The 24032-nt window shown below is 44.6% G+C and overlaps 1 protein-coding gene across 1 annotated transcript in view; it reads left to right on the forward strand.

The window, feature by feature from the left end:
* The first annotated feature begins 6783 nt into the window (after positions 1-6783).
* Positions 6784-24032, forward strand: part of Frmd4a (FERM domain containing 4A) — a 581866-nt gene continuing 564617 nt past the window's right edge. Inside the window, exons 1-2 of the mRNA XM_057787201.1 lie at positions 6784-7057; positions 7482-7613. Coding sequence (XP_057643184.1) covers positions 7569-7613 — 45 coding nt within the window. The 5' untranslated portion in view covers positions 6784-7057; positions 7482-7568. The remainder of the gene's footprint in view (positions 7058-7481; positions 7614-24032) is intronic.

Consider the following 24032-nt stretch of genomic DNA (forward strand, 5'->3'; position numbering starts at 1 on the left):
AGCACTGACCACTGTTCTTCTTGTGATTTCACTCAGTTCTTCCCTAGCTGTGTTAGCCGGCTTTCCGTTGTTAGAATAAAACACCTAACACAGGTTCCCTGTGGAGTAAAAAAGAGTCACACTTTTTCCATACTCAAGATTAGGCATGGTATCAAGGTGATGGCTCATCATGGTGGAATCACGGTGTGGAAAATAGTCCCAAACAGAGTTAGAGCAGAAAACAGCAGAGTTCCACAATCCCTTTCGAGAGCACATCTCTAATTTCCTATGGACCTCCAAATAGTCCCCATCTTAAAAAATATTTTTAAGATTATTTTATGTGTGTGTCTGGAGGGATGGGGGTGGTGCATGCATTTTATGAGCATGTGTGGAAATCAGGAGATAACTTGTAGGAGTCAGTTATCCCCTTCCATCTTGTGGGTCCCAGGCCCTGACTTCTGGTCCTCGGGTATGACAATAGATACCTTTACCTGTTAACTCATCTCCCTGGCCCCAGGCCTTACCTTTACAGTTTCTTCTAACTCTGTTACCCTTGTACATACAGATCCTTGGTGGTTAGTGAGTTTCCCAGTCATAGGACTATCCATGAATAAAGGTTTCTTCACATATGTGAGGGTATCATCTTTCAACTGAATGCTTGCTGTGTGATGCTCTCTGAAGGTCCCCAAAGGGTCCTCTTTGTACCTTCTTCCTCTTCAGGGCCCTGTCTTCTGAACTCTGTCATCTATCTGCGTGGGGTAGAGGACCACTTGCTCCTCTTGGTTACCCCATCTCTCTGTGGCCTTGGAACAGTCTTAATTCAAGTCTGTGATAATTATAAGATGTATCTCATTTGCTTCTTATTGCTTGTGAATCACTACCCATTTTTTTCTTGTATCCTTTATCTTGGAACAGCTTTGTGTGTTTTGTACAATTTTTGTCTGTTTCATTTGGGAGAATAAATCTGCCCTGTTACATTTGTCTCAAATGGTGGATGTTCCTTCCCTAATATAATAGAAATATATCCAATAAAATTAGATGCATCGTTTGTTGATTAAATAAACATTATTTTAGAGTCGACTTATTTCTAAATATTATTGTAATTGCTATTATCTGTTATTAGCTGAAAATAATTGCACAGTGTGACAAATTTATGAGTGCAGAGTATAGATCAAGAATGATTTGTGGTCACCTATATCTTTTCATAGAAGAATCTCAGTTGGCTTCTTGACACCAAGACAAGCTAGACATTAGTAAGACAGGGTAAGGATTAAAGGGGAAACTAAGGAAGTAATGATGGTAGCTTAGATATTTGCTGTAATTAAAAGTAAAATTAGGTTTGGGCATTCTGGCCAAGCAATATGCCAACGTTGTTTGGCTTCCCTATTTTCATTATCAAAATGAATAGGGGATCATTAACATTAACAGCTGATGAACGTCCACTATATGTAGGCCAAAGAAAGGCCTGATAGGTAACAACAAGATGATTCAGTGAGGAAGTTCTTACTGAGAAAGCCTGATAGTCACTCTAATCCCTGGAACCCATGAAAGGCAGAAAGAGAGTGCTAACTCTACAAGGTTGTCCTCTGACTGCCACATGCACATCAAGGCACATCTGACAACCCCAAACACACACACACACACACACTTACTTCTATCATGTGGCTTCCTGGAATTGAATTCATCTTGTTAGGATGGGCAGAAAACACATGTACCTGCTGAACCGTCTCATTGGCCCAATGGCTAATTTTTGTAATGGCTTTTGATGAATGTGACATTGATTTATCTTTTTTTATTAAAAGACTTTTTTAATTCATTAATTTTTTTGTGTATGTTTGCCTGTGTGTGTATGTCTGTGTGTATTTTGTATGTGTATGTGTGTGTTCGCATGTGCGTGAATCTGTCTACACGTGTGTCTGTGTATATGTATGCTTTTGTATGTGTTCATATGTGTATCTTGTATGTGTGTGTGCATGTATGTATTTTTGTGAATAGATCTGTATATGTGTAGAGGTCAGAGGACAACTTCTCAGTCAGTTCCTGCCTTCCACTTTGGTGAGTCAAGGACTCTCTTGTTTTCTGCTATTGCTCAGCCTACTTCAGATTAAGTGGCCCTAGAGCTCCAGGGGGATTCTCCGGTCTCAGCCACTGTAAAAGTGCTGAGACTGCTGTTGTACACCACCACATCTGGCTGTTCACATGGGTTCCAGGTTCAAGCCCAATTATCAGGCTTGTGTGGATAGAGCTTTTAACTGCTGATCTATCTCTCCTGTGGTAGAATATTATTTTAAGATTACTTTTGTTTATGCTGGGGAACATTTCTTTAATGCTGTAAAGATGTGCTGCTTTTGTTTATGCTCCATTTGTTTAATGCTGTGAAGCTGTGATTCTTTGCCTGTGATTCTTTGCTGGTCTGATAAAGCACTGAATGGCCAATAGGGAGACAGGAGAAAGGATTGGCGGGACTAGAAGGCAGAGAGAATATATAGAAGGAGAAATCTGGGAAGGAGGAGCAAGATAGAACAAGGAGAGGAGGACATCAGGGGCCACTCAGCCAACCACAGAGTTAAAGAAAGGTAAAAGCCCAGAGGCAAAAGATGGATGGGATAACTTAAGAAAAGCTGGCAAGAAAAAGCCAGGCTAAGGCTGGAGTTTTATAATAAAGAATGAGTTTCTCTGTGTAGATTTATTTGGGGGCTAATGATAGCAACCCCCAAAGAATAAAGAGTAATAACCAACAACACTCTCCAGCTCTACACACATATATATATAAAATGTACTTAGATTGCACTTGCCCCCTCACCTCTTCCCCTCCCCAAATAATCTCCCTTCTATTGCCTTGTCTTTAAAAAAAAAAACCAGATTCTGCATATGAGAGAAATTATAATGCTTGTCTTTTAGAGTGTGTCTTGTTTTACTTAGTGCAGTGATTCCTGTTCCACTAACTACAACCAACAGGGTTTCATCTTCCTTAGCCCAAAAATCACTCCAGTGTGTGTGACATCCCATGTGTTGATTGCTACTTTTATTTTTGTTTGTTTGTTTCTTGTGTAGTCCTGGCTGTTCTGGAACTCAGTCTGTAGACCAGGCTGATCTTGAACTCACAGAGACCCACCTACTTCTGCTGGGATTAAAGGCTCCTGCCACCACTATCTGACTGATCACTGTTGTTTATTGTTTGTTGGTTGGTTGGTTTGGTTGGTTGGTTGGTTTTGAAGACAGGGTTTCTCTGCGTGCACTGACTAGCATGGAACTCACTCTGTGGACCAGGCTGGCCTTGAACTCACAAGAGATCCACCTGCCTCTGGGAATAAATGCCTGCCCTGCCACCACCCCCCCCCCCAGCTGATCACTGCTTTTGTGATAAAGGTCTATTTAATATAAATGAATTCTCCATTCCCTCATCTGCTCCACAGTTGCTTAGATGTTTTATGTCCCCATCTCCACTCACTTGAGGGTACTCTTCCCCAGCCTCTGACGGCTTCTCCACTCTCTTTATTACTTTTATTCACCCACTCTCCTTATTCTACTCTCTTCTAAGTGATGTCCTTACTCCTGACTCTTCTTACTTAATGTTTTGACACCTCTATCATTTCTCAAGTTAATATCACAGGCCACATCTGCTGCTATTCATGCTTGATGTTTTGAGATGTGAGACTACACAAAGATAAAGATTATCTAATTGTGACATTGGATTGTTTCTCTCCAGTTAGGAGATCAGAGTGAGTGACTGGTCACAGTGCATTGTATATATGTATAAAACTGGCAAAAATAAATTTAAAAAGGTAAAAAGAAGTATTAATAACTTAAAGCACCTATAAATGTCCACACGGAGAAGTCAAGAACTATTTTATTACCATGTGTGAAAAATCTGACATTGAAAGCAATATGCAATACATATACTGTTAGCGAATTTGATTTGCTTACTTCTGGGATTTTCTTGGGACCCTGTTCTCTCTAAAATTCAATCACAGTCTAATCATGGGGCCCTAGCTCTGTCAAGGTCATTTCAACTTCTAGTGCTGTTTGCTGTCCCCGCCCCCTTCATGGTGCAGTCAGGCTTTGGGACTGGTTGATCATACACACTGGGCTGGGTAGAGGGAAATTTACCTTTTGACATCTTTCGCTCCTCTCTTGCCTTACCTTCTCTGCTCATCCCCACAGCCCTGAGATTTTCCCTTCCTTTCAGTGGGGTCAACACAAGAGACTTGTTGCATTCCTTCACTTGTTGAGGGACTCTGGGTTTCAAGCGACAGTTTCCTTTCCAAACAAAAGGAAACCATAAACGAAGGCAGATGTGCCAAAGAAGCTCATCCATGACAGAGACTTCATCTCTCAGACCCACCTCCCCAACCTTTCTACCATGACAGAGACTCCATCTCTCAGACCCACCTCCCCAACCTTTCTACCATGACAGAGACTCCATCTCTCAGACCCACCTCCCCAACCTTTCTACCATGACAGAGACTCCATCTCTCAGACCCACCTCCCCAACCTTTCTACCATGACAGAGACTCCATCTCTCAGACCCACCTCCCCAACCTTTCTATCAGCCTGGATTTCTCCACTCCTGAAGCCACCCTGTCTGTCTCTGTGGAATAAGTGCACCCTGCCCACATGTACCACTTGAGGTAGCTTCTACTGTTATACTTTCTACGTTGTACAAGAGCGTGGTCCACACAGAACTCAGCAGGGCAGAAATATTTAAAATGATACCTTGTTATTCCTTGGGACTCATCTCAGAATCTAGCCAGAAAGAATTTGTTGTCTCACCGCTACCTGAAGACTTGTTTTGAGGCCACCTGATAGCATTTTCCATATCTTAACATCTATAAGTAACTCCCGTGCACACCTCACCTCCTCGAAGATGGAAAGTTCTTTGAAGGTGGAAGGGCAAAGCAGGCACTGGACCAGGATGAGCTGAACATTCAGGAGGCTGTGGGTGGGGGTGGGCCAGAGTGAGGGTCCCCAAGCCAATACCCAAGATGTGCTTCTTACGTCATCATTTCTTGACTACTGATACTAAGTTTTAGGCATATTGGAACACTTGAGCATGTCCAGAATGTCCTCACAGTTCTATGCAAGGCTGTGCTCATACACCTTTCCTTTGAACCTTTCAGTCCTTGGTGGCAGGAAGCGATTCATTCATTCTTTTATGACTCCCAACCATAAAATTATTTTCATTGCTACTTCATAACTGTAATTTTGGCACTGTTATCAATTGTAATGTAAATACCTGATGGAGGAGAGTCTTCTGTTTTGTGTTAATTTCATTGGTTAAATAAAGAGACTGCCTTAGCCCTTTAATAGGACAGAAAATTAGGTAGGCGGAGTAGACTGAACAGAATGCTGGGAGAAAGAAGCCCAGTCAGGCAGTCGCTATGATTCTCCCACTCCAGACAGACGCAGCAGGTTAAGATCTTTCCTGGTAAGCCAGCTCGTAGTGCTACACAGAATATTAGAAATGGGTTAGATCAATATGTAAGAGCTAGCCAATAAGAGGCTGGAACTAATGGGCCAGGCAGTGTTTAAAAGAATATAGTTTCCGTGTAATTATTTTGGGTAAAGCTAACCATGTGGGCGTCCGGGTGCTGGGAACGCAGCCCACCACAGCTCCTTACTACAGAGTGGCCCCAATTATTTCGGGGCATAAGCTAGCCAGGCGGTCGGGAGCTGGGGCGGCAGGGAAGCGGCTTGCCGCTCCACACTACAAATACCTGGTAGCAGGATATCTGACATGTAGATATGAAGGGGTTATGACCCACAGTTTGAGAACCACTGCCTTAGCATTTGGAAGGCTGGGAGATGATTCTGTCTCTAACATGTTTGTTGTGCAAGCATGAGGCACGCATGAGGAGCCAAGTTGCACCCCCAGATCTTGCATATACAAGTCTGGGCACGGTGGCACAGACTTAGGATTCCCATCCTGGGAATTGAGACGCCCCACTATCTAGTCTAACTTACTTAGAGAGAAAACCAAAATCCATGAAACAAAACCAAGGTGAACAGAACCTAAGCAATGACATCTGAGGCTATCCTCCAGCTTCCACATGCATGTGCACACATCTGCACGTGTGTTTGTGAACATACACACAAGCACACACATGTAAAGTATACGGGGACAACAGCTGTGCTTATTCACAGGAATAGGTAAGAGCCGCTCCTTCACCCAGGTTCTAATATATAGTATCAGTTTCCTTGACCCAGGATTCCACACCGTCCTGTTAATTTCCGGATATTTTATGGGTCATTATAGTAGGTGAGTAAAAGCAGGGATCAGAAAAGGACATTAAAAACTGCTGCCAGAAGTGTAAGCAATTGACACTTTTAATTGAAAGAGAATCCAGGCTATGAATTTCACCATGCTCCTGTAAAGACACTTTGATTTGTTTCATTTGGAGGAAGACTACAGAGACACTGAACACAGGTCTATATGGTATGTAACAGAACCTGGTGGCAGCCTCCTGCTTTTCTTTTGGCATCTTCGGGAGAAAGTACACCGAGTGATATGACTTTCCAAGGCTCATTTGCCTTTTTTGTCTTATACAGTGTCCTTTCTTATAATTTAGCCTCCTCTGCCCTCCCTCTCCTGCACTAGGGAGGATCCTTCAAAATTCCTAACAGGCAGCCCTGTGGAGAGATGGGAGGGAAAAGAAGGGAGGGAGGGAGGAAGGGAGAGAGAGAGAAGAGAGAGAGAGAGAGAGAGAGAGAGAGAGAGAGAGAGAGAGAGAGAGAGAGAGAGAGAGAGAGAGAAGTAGAGGGTGTCTGGCTGCGTACATGTGGTAGAGGCAGGGATCAGAACGCTCACGGAACAGACTGCATAATTGCATGTTCTCCCTAAGTCTCAGCCCTGCATGGAGCTGTGCCTGCAGTCTGCTCGGAGGGGAAAAGTAGAAGGTGGAAGGGGTCAATTCCTATGTGAGTGGGTCCTCATTTATCATGGGGGCATCTGCTGATCTCCAGTGACTGCCCACTGCCTCCTGGTCACGCTCAGCCCTCTCTCTCCTAGATACTTGCTTTAGCAGAAGAGACACACCTTTCTGCAGCAGGGAGACGCAACTGACCAGATTGCAAGCCGGTAGGTTGTGACATTCAGCATGTTTATGCAGCAGAATTTGCTGAGAGATGCAGGGAGGCGGGGTGTTGGTCGGTCTGACTGATTTATCTGCAATGGGGAAACATTTTTATTTTAATTGTCAGTTCAAAGCAGAATTGTTGCCTAGGCTAAGGTAACAGCTAGAATTGCTGCGTTCCAGGCTCCCGTGTTCCATTTGTATTTGATGCGGTTTCTACATGCAGCTTAGAGAAGCTAGGGAGAGCTCACCTTTAAATAACCTGCAGCTTGCTATGCGCCTTCTGCTCCATATATATTTTTTGCTCTTCCTAAGCACGGTTCCTAACCCCCCACCCCTGCCTTCTTCCCCACTCCATGGGAAATGTGGCCTAGCTTCACCCTGAGCCCTTGGCTCCCTAAGTCTGTATGTCCGGCTGCTTTGCTCTAGGTGCTGGCGGATGCTCTGCAGCTGCCCTGGGCCCAGGCAGACTGATTCAGCAGAAGCATCTGTGCATGGGAATCGCAATCAGGGACCATGGCAGTGCAGCTGGTGCCGGACTCTGCGCTCAGCCTGCTGATGGTGAGTGTGCTGGGGAGGAGGTGGGGCCCAGGAGTGCCCACTCCAGCCTTCCTCCGCCTCAGGGACTGCTGCTAGCTGCTGCGGCTGCTGCCATGGCTGCAGACACGGGCGAGCAAGGCTCTGCTTCAGCCAGCAGGCTCCCGTGAAAGGATTTCTTGGGTCAGAGGATTAGCGTGACTAAGCACTCTCAGGGAAAAAGCAGTCGTAGATTTGCCATTTTAGAAACTTGTTGCTGGATGCTATTTCGAGATCTGGGCTTACGAACAGGTGCCAAGGGCGGCTCCAGATAGATCTCAAGATGCCTCCCCTCCTCTGTGCTCAGCATCCTTCGCTCCGGGTCTTTTGAATATAAATTCAGAGTTGTGCTTGTTTGTTTGATTTCCTTTCATGGCAGCCGTGGGATTTATTAAAAAAAATTATTTTAATTTTTTGTCGCCAGATTGATTGAAGGTTATCTTCCTGGGTTTCTCTAGAGAAGCCAGGGAAGCTCTCAGTGGCCCTTGTGACAGTTCAGCTGCCGAGTTAGTGGACACTCCTCTCCCATCTAAGGTTGGCCGGAAGACACTGGTATTTATATGTCTGTGAACTGCTGCCCTACTTTAGGCCCCAATGATTTTTACGATGTTAAGAAAGCTGTTGCTCTTAGGGCTTTGAAGCAGTCCAGGACAGCAGCAGCACCTTGCAACCCAGCTAGCTTTTGGCTTGTCTCTGGGTTCAGTTCGCTTTGCTGTCTTGGTGCCCCATCCTTCCTCCTCTCAAGCCCAGGCCTTGGCATCGCTGCCTCCGGAAGAAGGCTGCGTCAGCTTGGCGTGGGAAGGTACCTAACATTTACTCAGGAGAGTTTATGAGCAGCGCCTGAGTGCTCTGCTGTGTGTATATTGATCTGTTTCCTGACAGAGATGGGAAAGTGCAGCTTGCTAAGGGCTGATGAGTTTATTACGGTGACTTGGAGGAGTGGCTAGGGCGAGCTTGCTGCCTGGGTGGGGAGCCACATCAAATTAAGAGGAACACGCCTCCCTGTGCTCCATTAGCTGAAAATAAAAGTAAAGGTGGCATTTGGTCCACAGAGTCACTTGAATTGCTAGAAATTGCATGGGCCTCTCCGACTTCTGGTCTACTGGGAATTAGGAAAGAGTGAAAAGACATTGCTATAGCTACTACTCTTTAACATGGCTTCCCTGTTTACTAATGCTACTGTGAGATATTACTACAAGTGTCACTGTCTTCAGTGGGTCAAATAAATGTCTGGCCAAAGTTCTGAGTATTTGCGACGGTTGCAAACCTTGCCCTCCATTATCTGTGAGGAGTCGGATGATTAGAGGAGCACTGGAATAAGAGTGTGTGCAAAAAATGCAACCCCATGTGCTTCTGTGCATACTCGCACATATATGCTGAATAATATTACTTAGTAGATATAAATCCTGCAGTATATTCATAGAGAGGAGGTTTGTCACGCCTGCCTCTCTTTCTCTGCCTCTGTAATGAATGCTCATTGCTGCTTACATATATGTCTATTTTACTGCAAGATGCCAAGAAGTTCTTGGTACTCAAGCAAAAAGAAACTTGGCATTCTACCCCATTGGGCTGTCCCTGGCACACACAACCACTTGGACTTCTAATATTAATATTGTCTTGGCTCTCTTCAGTTCTGAGTTTATCCTCTCCTTGTCGGTGCCCATTGCCTAAGCTCTTCGCCTAGCACTCCCCTCCTGCCTGGATTAAAGGATTGGGATCTCTCTCTCTGGGAAGCTAGGAAAATAGCTCTTGACACAGTGATGGACTCTTAGATTAGAGTCCCCAGGAGCTCCGTATGTAATCCGCGTCACTGCACATTTTCCAGTTCGTGTTTGGTTCAGGGAAAATTTCCCCTGTGGACTTCGGTGCCTTTTGCCTTTTTAAAGGGTAAATTCCAAAGCAATTGCTTCCTTGACATGTTCCATGATGATTCTCAAAATCTCTAAGCAAGCAAGAGGGGAAAGAAATAGGACGAAGAGGCCATTTAATGGAGCTGCCTAGGCTGTGAGTTCAGGAAGGAACTGTGTCCTTTATTATGTATTCGCCCATTAATCAGCCAATCAGCTCTCAGTGTTTATCCAGCTTCTGTTCACTGGGGAGAGTAGCATGGTATAACAGCAAAAGCCAGAGCTGTGAAAGCACTGTTTCAGGGGCGGTCAGTACCGTGTGGGTTGAGTGTAGTTGTGGTTTACGGCTATCAAGTCCTGGGGCTGCGGGAGTGACAGTCAGTTCAAATGTTTATTTGGTTCTGGAAGCAATAGTCTGGAGAGTTACAGAGTTCTGTATTCTGTCTCCAGGCTTTGCCACTTACTGGCTGTGTTCAGTCTGTCCCTTGCTCTGTGTGTGTGCTGGTTATGTCATCTGCCAACTGAGGTCTCTTTCTTTCTGCTGGGTGAATGTAAAGTCTGTAAATATGCCACCTAGGAGGGAGCTCCTGAGTAGGCAGCTTGGCTACTTTATTCAGTGTTGCCACTTTTTTCCAAACAAGTACACAAACTGCACTGTTGTTTGAAAAAGTAGGGATTTGTTCCCACCCATTTGACTCTTCCACCAGAGAAAGTTTGTTTCAGATCACACTCTACTGTAAGATCCCAACCCCACAGAGGTCTGATTAATTCCCCTGGACAAAACCCGCTGACCTCAGGACAGTGACTAAGGTACCTTTATCAGGGGATGTGGGTCATTTGGGAGGACTCCAACACCGTGTGCTTGCGCTGTGGGAGGACGACACTGATTCTCTCAGTAGAGGGTGGGGAGTGACAGATGACGGTGAAAGTTGGAGCAGCCCAAATAAGGAGGGCAGGGTGGAGTCAAAGCAGATGGCTCCAGTGGAGAAGACAGCCTCATGTACACCAGAGGCTCACCTCCCAATCAGCGTAGAAAGCCCAAGAGTAGAAGGGAGGTACCGCTTAGTTCCCCACACTGCCGCATATGACAAACTGTAGAGCAGGCTATTTGTCATTTGTTGAGGTCACATGAGTTCAGGAAAGCTGCAAAGACTGGAGCATGCTGGCATCCAGGGATTTGTAGATTGGTTAATCGATTGATGTATGTTGAGATAGGGTCTTGATAGGTAGCTCAAGCTTTCCTGAAATACTTAATCCTCTTGCCTCTTTCTACTTCTTGGGCGTCAGACTCACAAACATGTGACATCACACCTACCTAGGAGCTCATTCATTATCTTCATCTAGAGCACAGAGGGATGACTAAGAGGCTACCAAGGTCGTGGCGTACCATTTTGTTCCTTAGACTGTGAAGGCTCAAGGCTCAAATATTTAGAATAGGAAGATTAAAATATTTTTAAAACCTGTTTGTTACATTTACTTCTCTCTCTCTCTCCTCTCTCTCTCTCTCTCTCTCTCTCTCTCTCTCTCTGTGCGTGTGTGTGTTTCTGTCTGTCTACATGTGTGCGGAAGGAAGCCTGAGGACAAATTTTAAGAGTCAGTTCTGTCTTTCTACTATGTGGGTCCTATGAATAAACTAAGATCACAAGGTTTGGAGGCGAGAGCATTCCTACTCTGAACCATCATCTCCCAGCCTTACATTAGTTTTTATATTAAGTGGCTAGGCAATAAAGGCCAAGAACACGTTTTTCTATAAACAAATGCCTTTGCATATATTACCTAACTATTTTCAAGACTTTTTAGACAAGAAAACACCTGGTAATCAGGCAGTGAGAAGCCTGTCAGTGTTCCCACACCTGAAACTGACAGCCCAGAGTCTCAAAAGCAAGGTTCTCCGCTGCAGTATTTAAACTAAGGATTTGACACCCAGGAGCACCTAACACTTTAGAAGAGTACCTAATTGACCTAGACTCAACCAGTCTTTTTTTTTTCTTTTAAAATTTATTTATTTATTTATTTATTAAAGATTTCTGCCTTCTCCCCGCCACCACCTCCCATTTCCCTCCCCCTCCCCCATCAAGTCCCCCTCCCTCATCATCCCTAAGAGTAATCTGGGTTCCCTGCCCTGTGGGAAGTCCAAGGACCACCCACCTCCATCCAGGTCTAGTAAGGTGAGCATCCAAACTGCCTAGGCTCCCACAAAGCCAGTACGTGCAGTAGGATCAAAAACCCATTGCCATTGTTCTTGAGTTCTCAGTAGTCCTCATTGTCCGTTATGTTCAGCAAGTCCGGTTTTATCCCATGCTTTTTCAGACCCAGGCCAGCTGGCCTTGGTGAGTTCCTGATAGAACATCCCCATTGTCTCAGTGTGTGGGTGCACCCCTCGCGGTCCTGAGTTCCTTGCTCGTGCTCTGTCTCCTGCTCTTGATTTGGACCTTGAGATTTCAGTCCGGTGCTCCAATGTGGGTCTTTGTCTCTGTCTCCTTTCATCGCCTAAATGTTTTCCTTTGGGTTCACCTTCTTAATTAGCTTCTCTAGGATCACGCATAATAGGCTCAACGTCCCCTATTCATGGCTAGAAACCAAATATGAGTGAGTACATCCCATGTTCCTCTTTTTGGGTCTGGCTCATCTCACTCAGGATAGTGTTTTCTATTTTCGTCCATTTGCCTGCAAAATTCAGGAAGTCATTGTTTTTTACGGCTGAGTAGTACTCTAATATGTATATATTCCATACTTTCTTCATCCATTCTTCCATTGAAGGGCATCTAGAGAATTCTCAACAGAAGAAGTTCGAATGGCCAAAAGACATTTAAGGTCATGCTCAACTTCCCTAGCGATCAGGGAAATGCAAATCAAGACAACTTTAAGATACCATCTTACACCTGTCAGAATGGCTAAAATAAAAAACACCAATGATAGCCTTTGCTGAAGACGTTGTGGCGAAAGGGGTACACTCATCCATTGCTAGTGGGAATGCAAACTTGTGCAACCACTTTGGAAAAACAGTGTGGCAGTTTCTCAGGAATTTCGGGATCCACCTACCCCTGGACCTAGCAATACCACTCTTGGGAATATACCCAAGAAATGCCCTATCATACAACAGAAGTATATGCTCAACTATGTTCATAGCAGCATTGTTTGTAATAGCCAGAACCTGGAAACAACCTAGATGCCCTTCAATCAACCAGTCTTTACTTCTAGTGTTTCTAGTCTGAAAGTCTTGTCCTCTTGTCTCATACTTATTTGAATATTTATCATTTTCTATGCTAATTTACAATATTAAAAAGGTTAATATACAAAATTAAAAAATGTCTCCAAGATGCCTGTGTTAACATTAATAGGCAGAAGAACATTTATATCCATAAGCATCTTATCATGTTGTCAACATTCCATCTCTTGAACTGTATTTTTAAGAATTTACCAAGGTCATATTTAACAGCAGAGAGATTTAATATGTGGAAAAACCCAGTCAGAGAAATCAGTGAGTGATTCTTTATAATGAAGGAAGTGAATTAGATGAGTTAGTTTCAGATGGCTGAGCTTCTTTCGGAATATACTGGCTCCCTTAAATTCTTTTTGTCCACCATTTTTCTCGTTTAGACATCTTCCTTTTTAACTATTAGGTGCCGAGTACATATTCCATACAAGAAACATGGAGCTGTCACTGGCTTTATCAAACTTACAAGTGAGTTAAGAGGCAGGGTAGTTCCGAGGGAATGATAGGACAGTGTATCTAAATGAGAAATGTGAAAGACAACTTGAAAGAATCACGTGAGAACTAGATGAGCTCTCACAGAAGGCATCACCAGGATCAAAGACCTGGGTTGAGGCACTGGGGTACATCCAGAGTGAAGATGTGGGGTTCCTGAAGCTTAGATAAAAGCCTAATGTGGGGTCCAAAAGAGGGAATTTGAGGTGGAGGGAGGGTGTGGATTTTAATGGAGTCTGGATTGTTTTGGTGCCTGAGGAGTTAATGGCTTTGGATGGATTTCTTTGGGGAACAAAGGGCTGCAAGGTCAGGAGGGCAGGTGGGGGTGGTCTTGGAAGAGTCCCAGTCTTCCTTCTATCTTAAGGTAGTTAGCATCCCTCTCCCTCTGACCTGTGACGGGTTTATTCGGGGTTTATAAGGAACTTTCACTACATCCCAAATGGCAAAAAGCAAGTAGAAACTGAATTCTGCCCGAAGAAGTCTTGCTTCTGAGTTACTAGGTTTCAATGTTTTCCAAAGTGCGTTTGTGCCTGTTGTTTTACTAAATGTTCTCCGTGATCCAAGAAAGTCAAGAACTGTATCTCCCCGTGTTGCGATGAAGCCAAGGTCTACAGAAGATAAATGGCTTGCCCAGGGTGCTTCAGCTAGTGTGTGGTGGTGCTGAATTACTGTCCTGACTTCAGTAACCATTGTCAGAAATGTGAAGAATCAATACTGATAAACTGTATAGAAAGTTAGAGACTACTAATGATACACTGATACAGGGCATGCACTTGTAAATGTCTTTTCAAGTCTGATCACCAACCAAATGTCCTGAGTGTTGGGTATACAGTGAAGCCGATGGTTAATGTCCTTTATCGTCCTCTTTTCCTTAAAATAGGGGCTGCTCCCAAATGTCTGTGGGAAATGGTCAGGCCATATCATCGTTACATCTAAGTCAGTAGCTAACAAACTACTTAAGTTCAGTTATTTATCTTCTGAGGTTTGATTTCTCGATGCACACCTACCGTCTTGATGTTAGTGCATGGTAGCTAGTATTTAATGTACAAATGTATCCCTTTCAAAGGGAGAGATTTGAGGTCAAAGACAATAACGCTAACTCAGATTAATTTTTGCTATAATTTGTAAAATTTCATTTATTGGTCTGTTTTATGATGTTTAAATAACAGAAACACTCAAACTTCAGCATTTGTTAAAAAAAAAAAAAACAGGGACTAAAAATGAATTTATTGAACTATGTAGCTAAGGGTTCTTCCCTGAGAAGCAGCTCTGGGATTACCTGTCCCAAGCGTCAGTGAACACAGATAAATATGCAAGCTTTTCCTCGTCTGGTCATGGCTTACACATTCTCACTGGCTCTTTGGATACCAGGCTGTCCCTGGGCCAATAGCAGGGTCTGACAGTGGGGAGTTCTGACCAGGTGGGTTCTGGGATTTAGACCTTAGAGGACATAAGAGGAATATCAACTGGCTGGTAATTCTACCCAGTCATGTGGAGTAGAGAAAACATCTTCCAAATAGAGAACTGCTGTATCCAGAAGGGAGAAGGGGAGTCTGGCAAGGAAGATACAAAAGGTGCCACTGACGGTGGTCTTGGTACCTTAGACTTTGTAATAGAGTTCCAATGAGATTCGCAAGGGAGATGAAGCCTCTATGGATCCTAAACCACAGGTCAACTTTCCTTCAAAACAAATTGTCTGACTTTTCCCCCTAAATTGAAAATGTCTCACCATCTGTAAAATGAGACAGTAATTATCACATAAGACGAGATAATTCACTAAACTACCCAAACAAAACATTTAGCTCTATGCTTGGCCCAAAGAAAACACAGGCTCGGTAGTTGTAAGTTGCTTGCTTTATCTTAAACTAACATAAAATGACTATCTGTCTATCTAAACTTATCTCCTTGGATTCCTGGATGAATGAGCCAAACTCAATAAAAAAAAATAGTTGCTCAATTCTGTCTTAGTACCCGAGTCTCTAGGCAACAAATGACCACTTTTGTATGAGTGGCCAACGCCTTTGGGAGAAAGATGTTCCCAGGATCATGAAAATCATTCCAGCCACACACATATTGAAATTTACATTCCTGTTTTAAATAACCAACTAAACTTTCTTACCCTCTGAAGATAAATGACTGGAGTATGGGCAGCAATATGTTCTCTCTGGCAAATGTCAGATGCATGCCTTTCAGAACTGACACGCATGACGGGGCGGCTGTAAGAGCATCCCTGAGAAAGATTAATTGCATGGCTGCTTTGCAAAAGCTTAATAGCAGTTTGGAGAACATATGTTGCAAATATAGGTAGCAGTTTCTCATTGCATCCCGCACCAGGATGTGTGATGTCTGACGGAACATACGGTGTTTAACCTGGTCATAATCAAAGGTTCTGGAAGCCGGCGTAACTAAGTCCGTGTGGTGAGTATCGAACGAGGAGAACTGAATTTCACTGTCAAGGTGACTTTGGCTGGTCACTCATGCTGTATTAATATGAGGAGTGCTCGGTACAACCCTGGGTATTGAAATCTTGGTCGCACAGTCTAGACCTGGAGGAGTAATTCCTGAGTGGTCGATCCAATTCCTCTCCCCAAGCAATGTCACATATACCCACGATATTAACTATCATCTGTACATTAGTGGTTTCCAAATCATATCTTTGGCACAGACCTGGCTCCCAGACTCTGACAACTACAAATCCAAACTTATCAGATTTATCCCCTAGTTTACCCTACGGGCGCCTCACACTCAGCCCCCCACCCCCTGCGAAGAAGATCCTGGCCTTTCCTCTGGCCTATATACCTTTACTTCGTTAGTGTGAGGCCATCTTGCCCATTGTCCAGGACCCACTTCTGACTCCTGCTGTCTCGCATCCACCTGACCTAGTTAGTCTCAGCGTGAGGTGCTCCAGCTTTCTCGGGCTTTGTCTAATCTGGTTCTTCCCTTCCCCTCCTTACTGCAAGTCCACATCCTGCCTGGGCCACCTGTACCAGCTCTTGTCTGGCACTTGCTTCTAGTCTCTCTGTACTGTTGTCTGTCCTTGAGACTTTTGCCAAAGGGAGATTTAAAAAAATCAAGGCTGTTGTTTTCTGCTGAAAATTTCCACTGATACTTGATTGTACCTGAGATGAGCCTCAAGCTTCTAACAGTCCACATTAGTCATTCAAAGGCCAGGCCTCTGCCCCAGCAATATCACCCCCCCCCCCATTCTGACCTTGACATTGCTTCACAATGGCGATACAGTCTGACACCAGAGTGTCAGGTGACTGTGTGACTTTGAAGTGGGCTTATATAAGATGTGATGGAGTAATGAACTAAATATGAAATCTCTCAGGCTGCTTCCGTGTAACACAGATTGCTGCATTATAGCCAGTTTTCAAATAAGTGGGGAGATACTGGAAAGACTGCAAGTATAATAGAGCAAATGCCCAAGCCAGTAACATCGCTGCAGCTGTTATTGTCAAGTAGAATGCATTGTGCCCAACTGTATGTGCTTTACTTCTATACAGCTGCCAGCACAGGAAGGTATTCATACTGCCATCACCACAAACCTCAGTGATGCGTCACCCTTCCACACCAGGGTGGCTGTATGTCACTCGCAGTAGGAAGTTCCAGCTCTGCTGGAATCTTAAGGGACCACTGGCTTTTGAGCAGTTCTTTGTTAACCAAAATTTTGCACTGTACACAATTGCATTTCTGTTCGCCAATAACGCACTTACTCAAGACTGAGACTTTCAAACAGACGTGTCCCTGTGATTTCTTTTATTGCTGTGGTATTTAGCATGCATATCTGCTTTATTAATAGGTTATGTCTCACATACAGAGTGTCTCATCCACTCACCCAACACCTTCTTATCGAGCAGGTATTCTCTTCCTGACACTGGAGTTTTCTTTCTGGTATCTGGGATTGAACCTAGGGTCTGGAGCATGCTAGTCAAGCACCCCGCCACTCATCTCTGTGTTTTTAACCTTGACATTCTTTAATGCAAAGAAGACAAATGAGGCTTCTGTGATCACCAAGTTTACAGTGTCTTTGGGAAAAGCAAAAATGAAACAAATTGGGTACAAACAGGTGAGCCATCGGGAAAAAGTGCCCTGTATCTAGTTAAAATGGTGAGCTTTAGACAGTGTGCAGGTGCAGCTTAGGATGAGCGGCGGGAGCCTTCTTGTGGAGGGAGGGGGCATGCAGCTGAAGAGGGAGAAGCAAAAGAAAGACCATGGTAAAGCATATTGGCTGGAGCATCCCAACCAGGGCAGAAGCTCGGGAACAGGAAGGTGTTTCACAGGCTCTAGAACCCTACAATATAGGAAATATATTTCAGAAATTCAATAACTGATTTATCATTTCCTTCACCAAACTTTAGGAGGAATTTCAGGTCCCTGCAGAACATGTCTCTTTCCCTAGAGCCTGTGATTCTTCAGACAAATTAGAATCACAGAAAATGTTTGGTAAAAGGGAGCCCCATATCAAAGACGGGGTGCTAGTGATGGATCAGAAGGAATTTAGAGAGGTAAGCTGTAAAAACCTCATCAAAATAGAATTTATGGAAGAGTAAGGTATTCCAGGCCCATTCTGAAGAGTGGGCACAGTTAAGAATGCAGAGGGAAGAGAAAGAATGCCTTCCCAGAGGAAGACCACAGGGCGGTGCTGGTGAAGGGAGATTTGGGCCGTAGGCAGGGAAGATTCTGGCCTAACTGAAGCTGAAGATTCACACCATGGGGAGGAAGAAAACTGGCTGAGAGGGACCATGTTCCAAATCCTCCGGGCTGGACCTGGGTTTGAGCTATCTGCCCTTGGGGGACTCTGGGTTTCCAGAAGAGACCAGCTGAATGTGTGTTGTGAGGCTTCTGACGTTTGCTAGTTAAGGTAGCATACAGTAGGAGGCTGGAGAGAGAAGCCAGTGTCGCGTCAATGGCTGGAATTTGGGGGTGGAGTTGGGATGAGATGAATACCAATAACTGGGCAATCTGGGGAGGGGCTGTTGCGTGATGGACTCCAGTTTAAATTCCAGAATGCCACTGGTGGGGCTGCAGCGAACATCATGACCTCCATGCGCCACACTGGGCTGGGGAATAGAGTCTGAAGAATTATAGATTGCAATTCACTTAGGACCACCAAATTGAACGTGCTGTTTGTAATGGAATTTTCTGGCAGCGAGAGCTGGTGGGCAGGTGGCAGTCCAGGCTACAGCGGGCCAGCGATTAGATTCGGGTTGAGAGCAGGACTGGGGTGACGCTGAAATCCCGAAGAGAGTGAAGAACAAGCCAAGCCGAGAGAGGGCATTGGCACAGCTGGGATTGAAGTGAATTCATATTGGCCCACGATGAAAGGCAGCACCGGAGTGAGCTCAGCGTTACCTTGACTTTTCAATTAGCATTCCTGGTGTGGGGGATCCGGCCTGGCCTGGATGAAGCAGGCTTGGAGATTTTCTGCCAGGTATTCAGTGCTGTTTCATTGTATGATGGCACTTTCCACAGGGCAGCTAAGAATATGCATAAGAAACTAAAATAAACTTCTCAAATCAGTTGTGGCTGTCTCTCTGTGTGTATGTGTGGGAAGACCCTGCATTTCTGCCACCAGCTAGCTATACACTTTGTGACTTCAAATAATCACAGTCGTCTGCTCCCCAATTCAGTGTAAAGAGTTCCTGTGGGGTACAGTGGACTTGCCTGTGCTCTACACTAGAGGCTTGACTGGTAAGACTTAACTACTGGAGTCTGTCATCTGAAAGTTGTCTTCACTCACATGTTGGGCAGTGGGTGCCCCTGTCACCAAAGCTCAGTGGTCTGCTGACAACAGCATCGAGGAGGCTCTCTACACATTGTCTGGATTGCCTATAACATGGCTGCTTCTAAATGATTGGGGTACACACTGTCCCTGGGTCCCAAACTGTGCCTGAGGTGACAACTGCGTAAACCTCTGCTAAGGTCTCTTCAGGAAGTCATGCAGACTTACCCGGGCTGCACTTTCTGGGTCACAGGGGTGTCCTTAAGGTGATATTTAAGTGAAGGGCTGTTGAGAATCTATGAATGAAGGGGGTTGAAGCCCGATTAATAAAAAAGCTCAGGGTCAGAAATTGGGGTTCAACCTGAAGACTCAAAAGCAAAACAGCCAGTCACTGGCTCTTACTCAATCTCAATCTGAAATGGCCATCCTACCTCCAGGAATCTCAGAATGAGATTGTGCCTAAGAGCTGTCTCCCGCCCCACCCCCATTTTATATTCCTCTTTAGGGCTAGGCTTAAAGTCGTGCACCACTGGGATTAAAGGAATGCACCACCCTATTTCTATGGCAACTAGTGTTATGTTACCATAACCGGGTCTGTAAGGCTGACCAGTGGGGCTACTTTACTCTCAGATTTTCAGGCAGGCTTTATTTATTAAAATACAGTTGAAATGCCACTACAGGGGTTTAGAAGGAGTTTTAGCCACTGAAGTGCATGCTCATGACCTGTAACATGATCTCATGTTGCATACAAAGGACAAGTTTTAGCCATTGTAGCACACGCTCACGGCCTGTAACTTGATCTCATGTTTCTTGAAGGTCTTTGACTTTTTGATTGGCCACCTATCCATGTGGCTTTACTCAGAGGACACAGTCCATAACTGATTGGTTGAACAATAGGCTGATCTCTGAAGAAGCCAAGACTATGGGGGTGGGCACAGAGTTGCATGTGCATAGGTCTGTGTGCACATGTGTGCCGGACTCTGCCTGAGTTAATGGTTCATCAAAAGCCGTCCATCCACCTTGATTATGAGGGAGGGTCTCTCACTGGGACATGGAGCTCACTGGGATAGGCTGGTTTGAGAGCAAGCACTAGAGATGTTCTGGTCTCTGCTTCCCAAGACCTGGATTATAAGCCCTCGATGTGAGGGTGAATCGGGATGGCTGCCAGCAGCATCTAATTGAAAAGAGAGTACGTCTTTTATATTTTATAGTTGCACATAAGATTAAACAGGACAAAAGGGGGCATGTGAGCTGGGGTGTGGCATGAGATCAGGGGTTGAAGAATCTAGTATTGATCTCAACAATAGGTGCCAGTCCACAAACCCTCTTTGGGGCCTGAACCCCTCCAAAGCAGGTCTTTGGAGAGTTTAATTTTTTCCTACTGCAAAGACTTTGCCCTTTGAATTTTTAGATTTTGCTCCAAGCTATGTATCTGGGAGTCACATGGTTAGTGCAATGCTGTGCTGCAGAGAACACCCAGGGTGTGAATACGTCACTAGAAAAGTCCCATTTGCTTGCTTGGTGACCTCTAAGGTCACTGAGTTTAGTTCTCATTGATTGTGGAAGCAGATAAAGCAATAGTTGTGCTTCTTTTACATGCTTGGTATTTAGACTAATAACTTGTTTTGTGTCTTTATTGCCCATGTGTCAAGGTAAAAGAGGGATGTAGTTTGGTGCTACGTCTCAAATGTTTTTCTCCTTGTGTGGAGCTTGAGTGTAATTGAGCTGTAATGAACATGGCTAAGGTCATTTCCCAAGAATTAATGAACAGGAGGATGTGTTCTTGGCCAGAGGCTGAGTCTTTGGTCATTAACCTAGTTGGTCATTAATATTGTCCCGGAATGCTTTACGCTAGGTTATTACAGCCCGTGCCATATGCTGCGACCACAGGGAAACAAGAACATTACCTGTGTCAATAACTATTTGTTTTCTTTCTGTTCTCATGGCTACTGATGGAGGCAGCCCTTTTAGTGTTTTTTCCAAAGGCCCAAAGCACCAAGGTCGTGAAGGAGAGAAAGGGAAGGGAAATCAGTAATTTGGGCTTCGCAGAGAGAACTCTCTGGTTATAGACTGTGTGACTGTGTTCGTTCTCCCCAAGCAGCAGGCATGTGGCCTCTTCCTTTCCCTTTCCTGACTTATTCTTTTTCTCTTCCTCTCTCTTTTCCCCTCTTTACATTCCCCTTCTTAAATGATTTGTGGAGAAAGTTAGAGACATTGTGGTCAGTGCTGAGGATATCTGCATAAATCCCACTCGGCCCCTGCTGTCAGGAAGTTTAGAGTTTGGGTAGAAAGGCTAATAAACAACTAATTTCAATGCAGTCAGGTTAATGTTATGGCAGAGAAATATCCATGTATGAGAGAGCAAGGAAACATTATACAAGGAGCTCCACAGTGGCTCCAAAGGGTCTGGTGGGGTTTTGTTTTGTGGCAAGGTCTCGTTATAGCCCAGGCTTGTCTGGGATTCACTATGTAGTTGAAATTGCCCTTAAAGTCACATTATTTCCCTCTCTCTCCCAGTGGAATGAGAGAATTGTGGTGTACACTCCCACATCCAGCTTCTGGGGAGATTTGAAGGTTTTGGTGAGTTTATAGAAGTCATTGGTAATAGTGGGGCAGGATCCAGGTAAAAAGAATAGCAATCACTCATCAATGCAAAGGAAAGAGTCCCAAGTCCCAGCAACTGTGTCAAAGAAAAAGCCAAGATTTCCGGAAGCAGACATCAAATACCCTCTGAATACACGGCGAGGAGTTTGAACAGTATCTGGAGTTCCATAAACAATCGGTCATAATTTAAGTATGTAAAGACGTAAGGGGAGCTGAGCTATAGAAATGTTACTTCTGGGGGCTGGAGAGATGGCTCAGGGGTTAAGAGCACTGACTGCTCCTCCAGAAGACCTGAGTTCAGTTCCCAGCAACCACATGGTGACTCACAACCATCTGTAATGAGATCTGACGCCCTCTTCTGGCCTGTAGGCATACATGCAGGAAGAATACTGTATATATACTAAATAAATAAAGCTTTAAAAAAAAACCTAATTGTTTTTTAAAAAAGAAATTTTACTCCAGAAATTTGACTTGAATGAAAAATGTCTCAAGAGGCAATGTTTGTATACTTGGTACTCCACACAGTGAGGTCTGTGAGATGGACCCCGTCTGGGGAAAGTGGGTGGGCTTGGAGATTTCTTAGCATGGCTCTTCTTCCTCTACTCTCTCTGATTCCTTGATGTAGATGTGGTGTGACCAGTACCTCTTCACACTCTGGCTTTCCCCATCACGACAGACTGTATCTCTTAAAACCGTAAGCCAGAAGAAAATCTCTCCTCCCTTAAGTTGCATCTTGTCAGATGATTGGTCGCAGCAACAAGAGACATACTTAATACAGGGAGGTCACATGGAAACTGGGTTGAAAGAAGAAGTGGGACCCAAGGCCAGGGGCTCTGAGTTAAAGGGCACTGAAGGCACACGATTGAGCAGCAAACTGGGTGCACTTGCAAGGAGACAGGATGCGTTTTCATGAGCTGCATGTCGGAGGGGGCACAGTGGGATGAAGCACAATTAATAAAAGCTCAGAGAGAGAAATTGGGGTTCAACCTGAAGGTCAGGAAAGTGAAACAGTCAGCCACTGGCTCATCTCTACCTCTGTCTGAAATGGCGATCCTGCCTCCAGGAATCGCAGGATGAGACTGAGAGCCGTTTCCTCCTACCTTATAGTTCTCTCTAGGGCTGGAATTAAAGGCATGCACTACAGGGATTAAAGGCGTGTGTTACCACTGCCTGGTCTGTAAGGCCGACTAGTGGGCTGTTTTACTCTCTGATCTTCAAACAAGCTTTATTTATTAAAATACAAATGAAATATCACTACAGTGGGAGGCAGAGAGAGATGGTTCATAGTGGCTCCCATTAATACAAAAGATAAAATGAACACATGTTTTTAAAATTGTGTGTGTGTGTGTGTGTATGTATGTGTGTATACACTCATACACATGTGCCACGGTGCCCATGTAAAGGCCAGAGGACAACTTTTGGGAATCAATTTTCCCCTTCAGCCCTGTTGAAGAAGGTTCTTCTTGTTTCTGTCACTGCACAGGATACTATAAGCCATCTGGCCTGAGAGCCGATAATTTTGTCACTGTCCGCTGTCCCCCTCATAGGAGCGCTAGGATTCCAGATATGTATCCCTACATTTAGCTTTGTTGTGACCTCTAGAGACTTGGGGTCCTCAGGCCTGCACAGTAAGCACTTTACCCATTTAGCCACATCTCTATCCCTAAAATAGGACAGTCCTTTGATTCACATGTTAGGCCACAAGGTGAGACTGTGCCCAGGCTCTGGGTCTGGGTCCATCCTTGTCCATTGGAACAAAGTTTAGAGTTTTGGGAGCAGAATTCCAAGGTAGAGAGAGAGGCCAAGGGAAAGGTTATAGATATGCGGATATAGATATGATGGTGTGCGGAGCCTATAAATGGTATAAAAAATTGAAAAGCTTGAGGAAAAAGAATAAAGCAGTCATATTGTATTTTGTCTAAGTTAGTCTGCCAATGATGTGTAGAAAGCTACTGAAGGAATCAAGTTGGGGAATAAGCAGCCAAGTCAGAAGTGCTTTGTGTTTCATTTTATACATGAGGCAGGGGAATGTTCAGGCTCACATATCATACACACACACACACACACAAACAGATGCATTTGTTTCTTTGTGTTGGATAAGGAAGTAGATCCCAAGAAGAACTGGTTTCAAAGGTCTAATGCTTCCTGTGTTTGGCATGTGTTCTTTTCAGGAATCTTGGGTCCTAGTTGAGATGCTCATTTTTAGGTGGACGTTCCTGTGGGAAGCAGGAGAAGACTTCTGGGCGGGGCAAACAGGGTCTGTTCAGGATCTTCAGTATCCAGGGGATGGTTAGAGGAGCATGAAGAGCTGAAAACAAACTGAAGAGGGTAAAATGGAGCATCTGAGGTCAGGGATGAGGCACAGGAGGGAAGGACACTGAGAGGGGCCGTACAAGAGGGGAAAGAGAAGAACGAGGGAGATCCAGCAGAGTATGCCATATTAAATGAAAGGAGAGTAGAAGAAGTTTAAGAATGAAGACAGACTGATCAGTCCTTAAGTGCAGCAGTCAGATTAAAGA

This window comes from Chionomys nivalis, chromosome 13, assembly GCF_950005125.1.
Source record: "Chionomys nivalis chromosome 13, mChiNiv1.1, whole genome shotgun sequence".
Lineage (NCBI taxonomy): Eukaryota > Metazoa > Chordata > Mammalia > Rodentia > Cricetidae > Chionomys > Chionomys nivalis.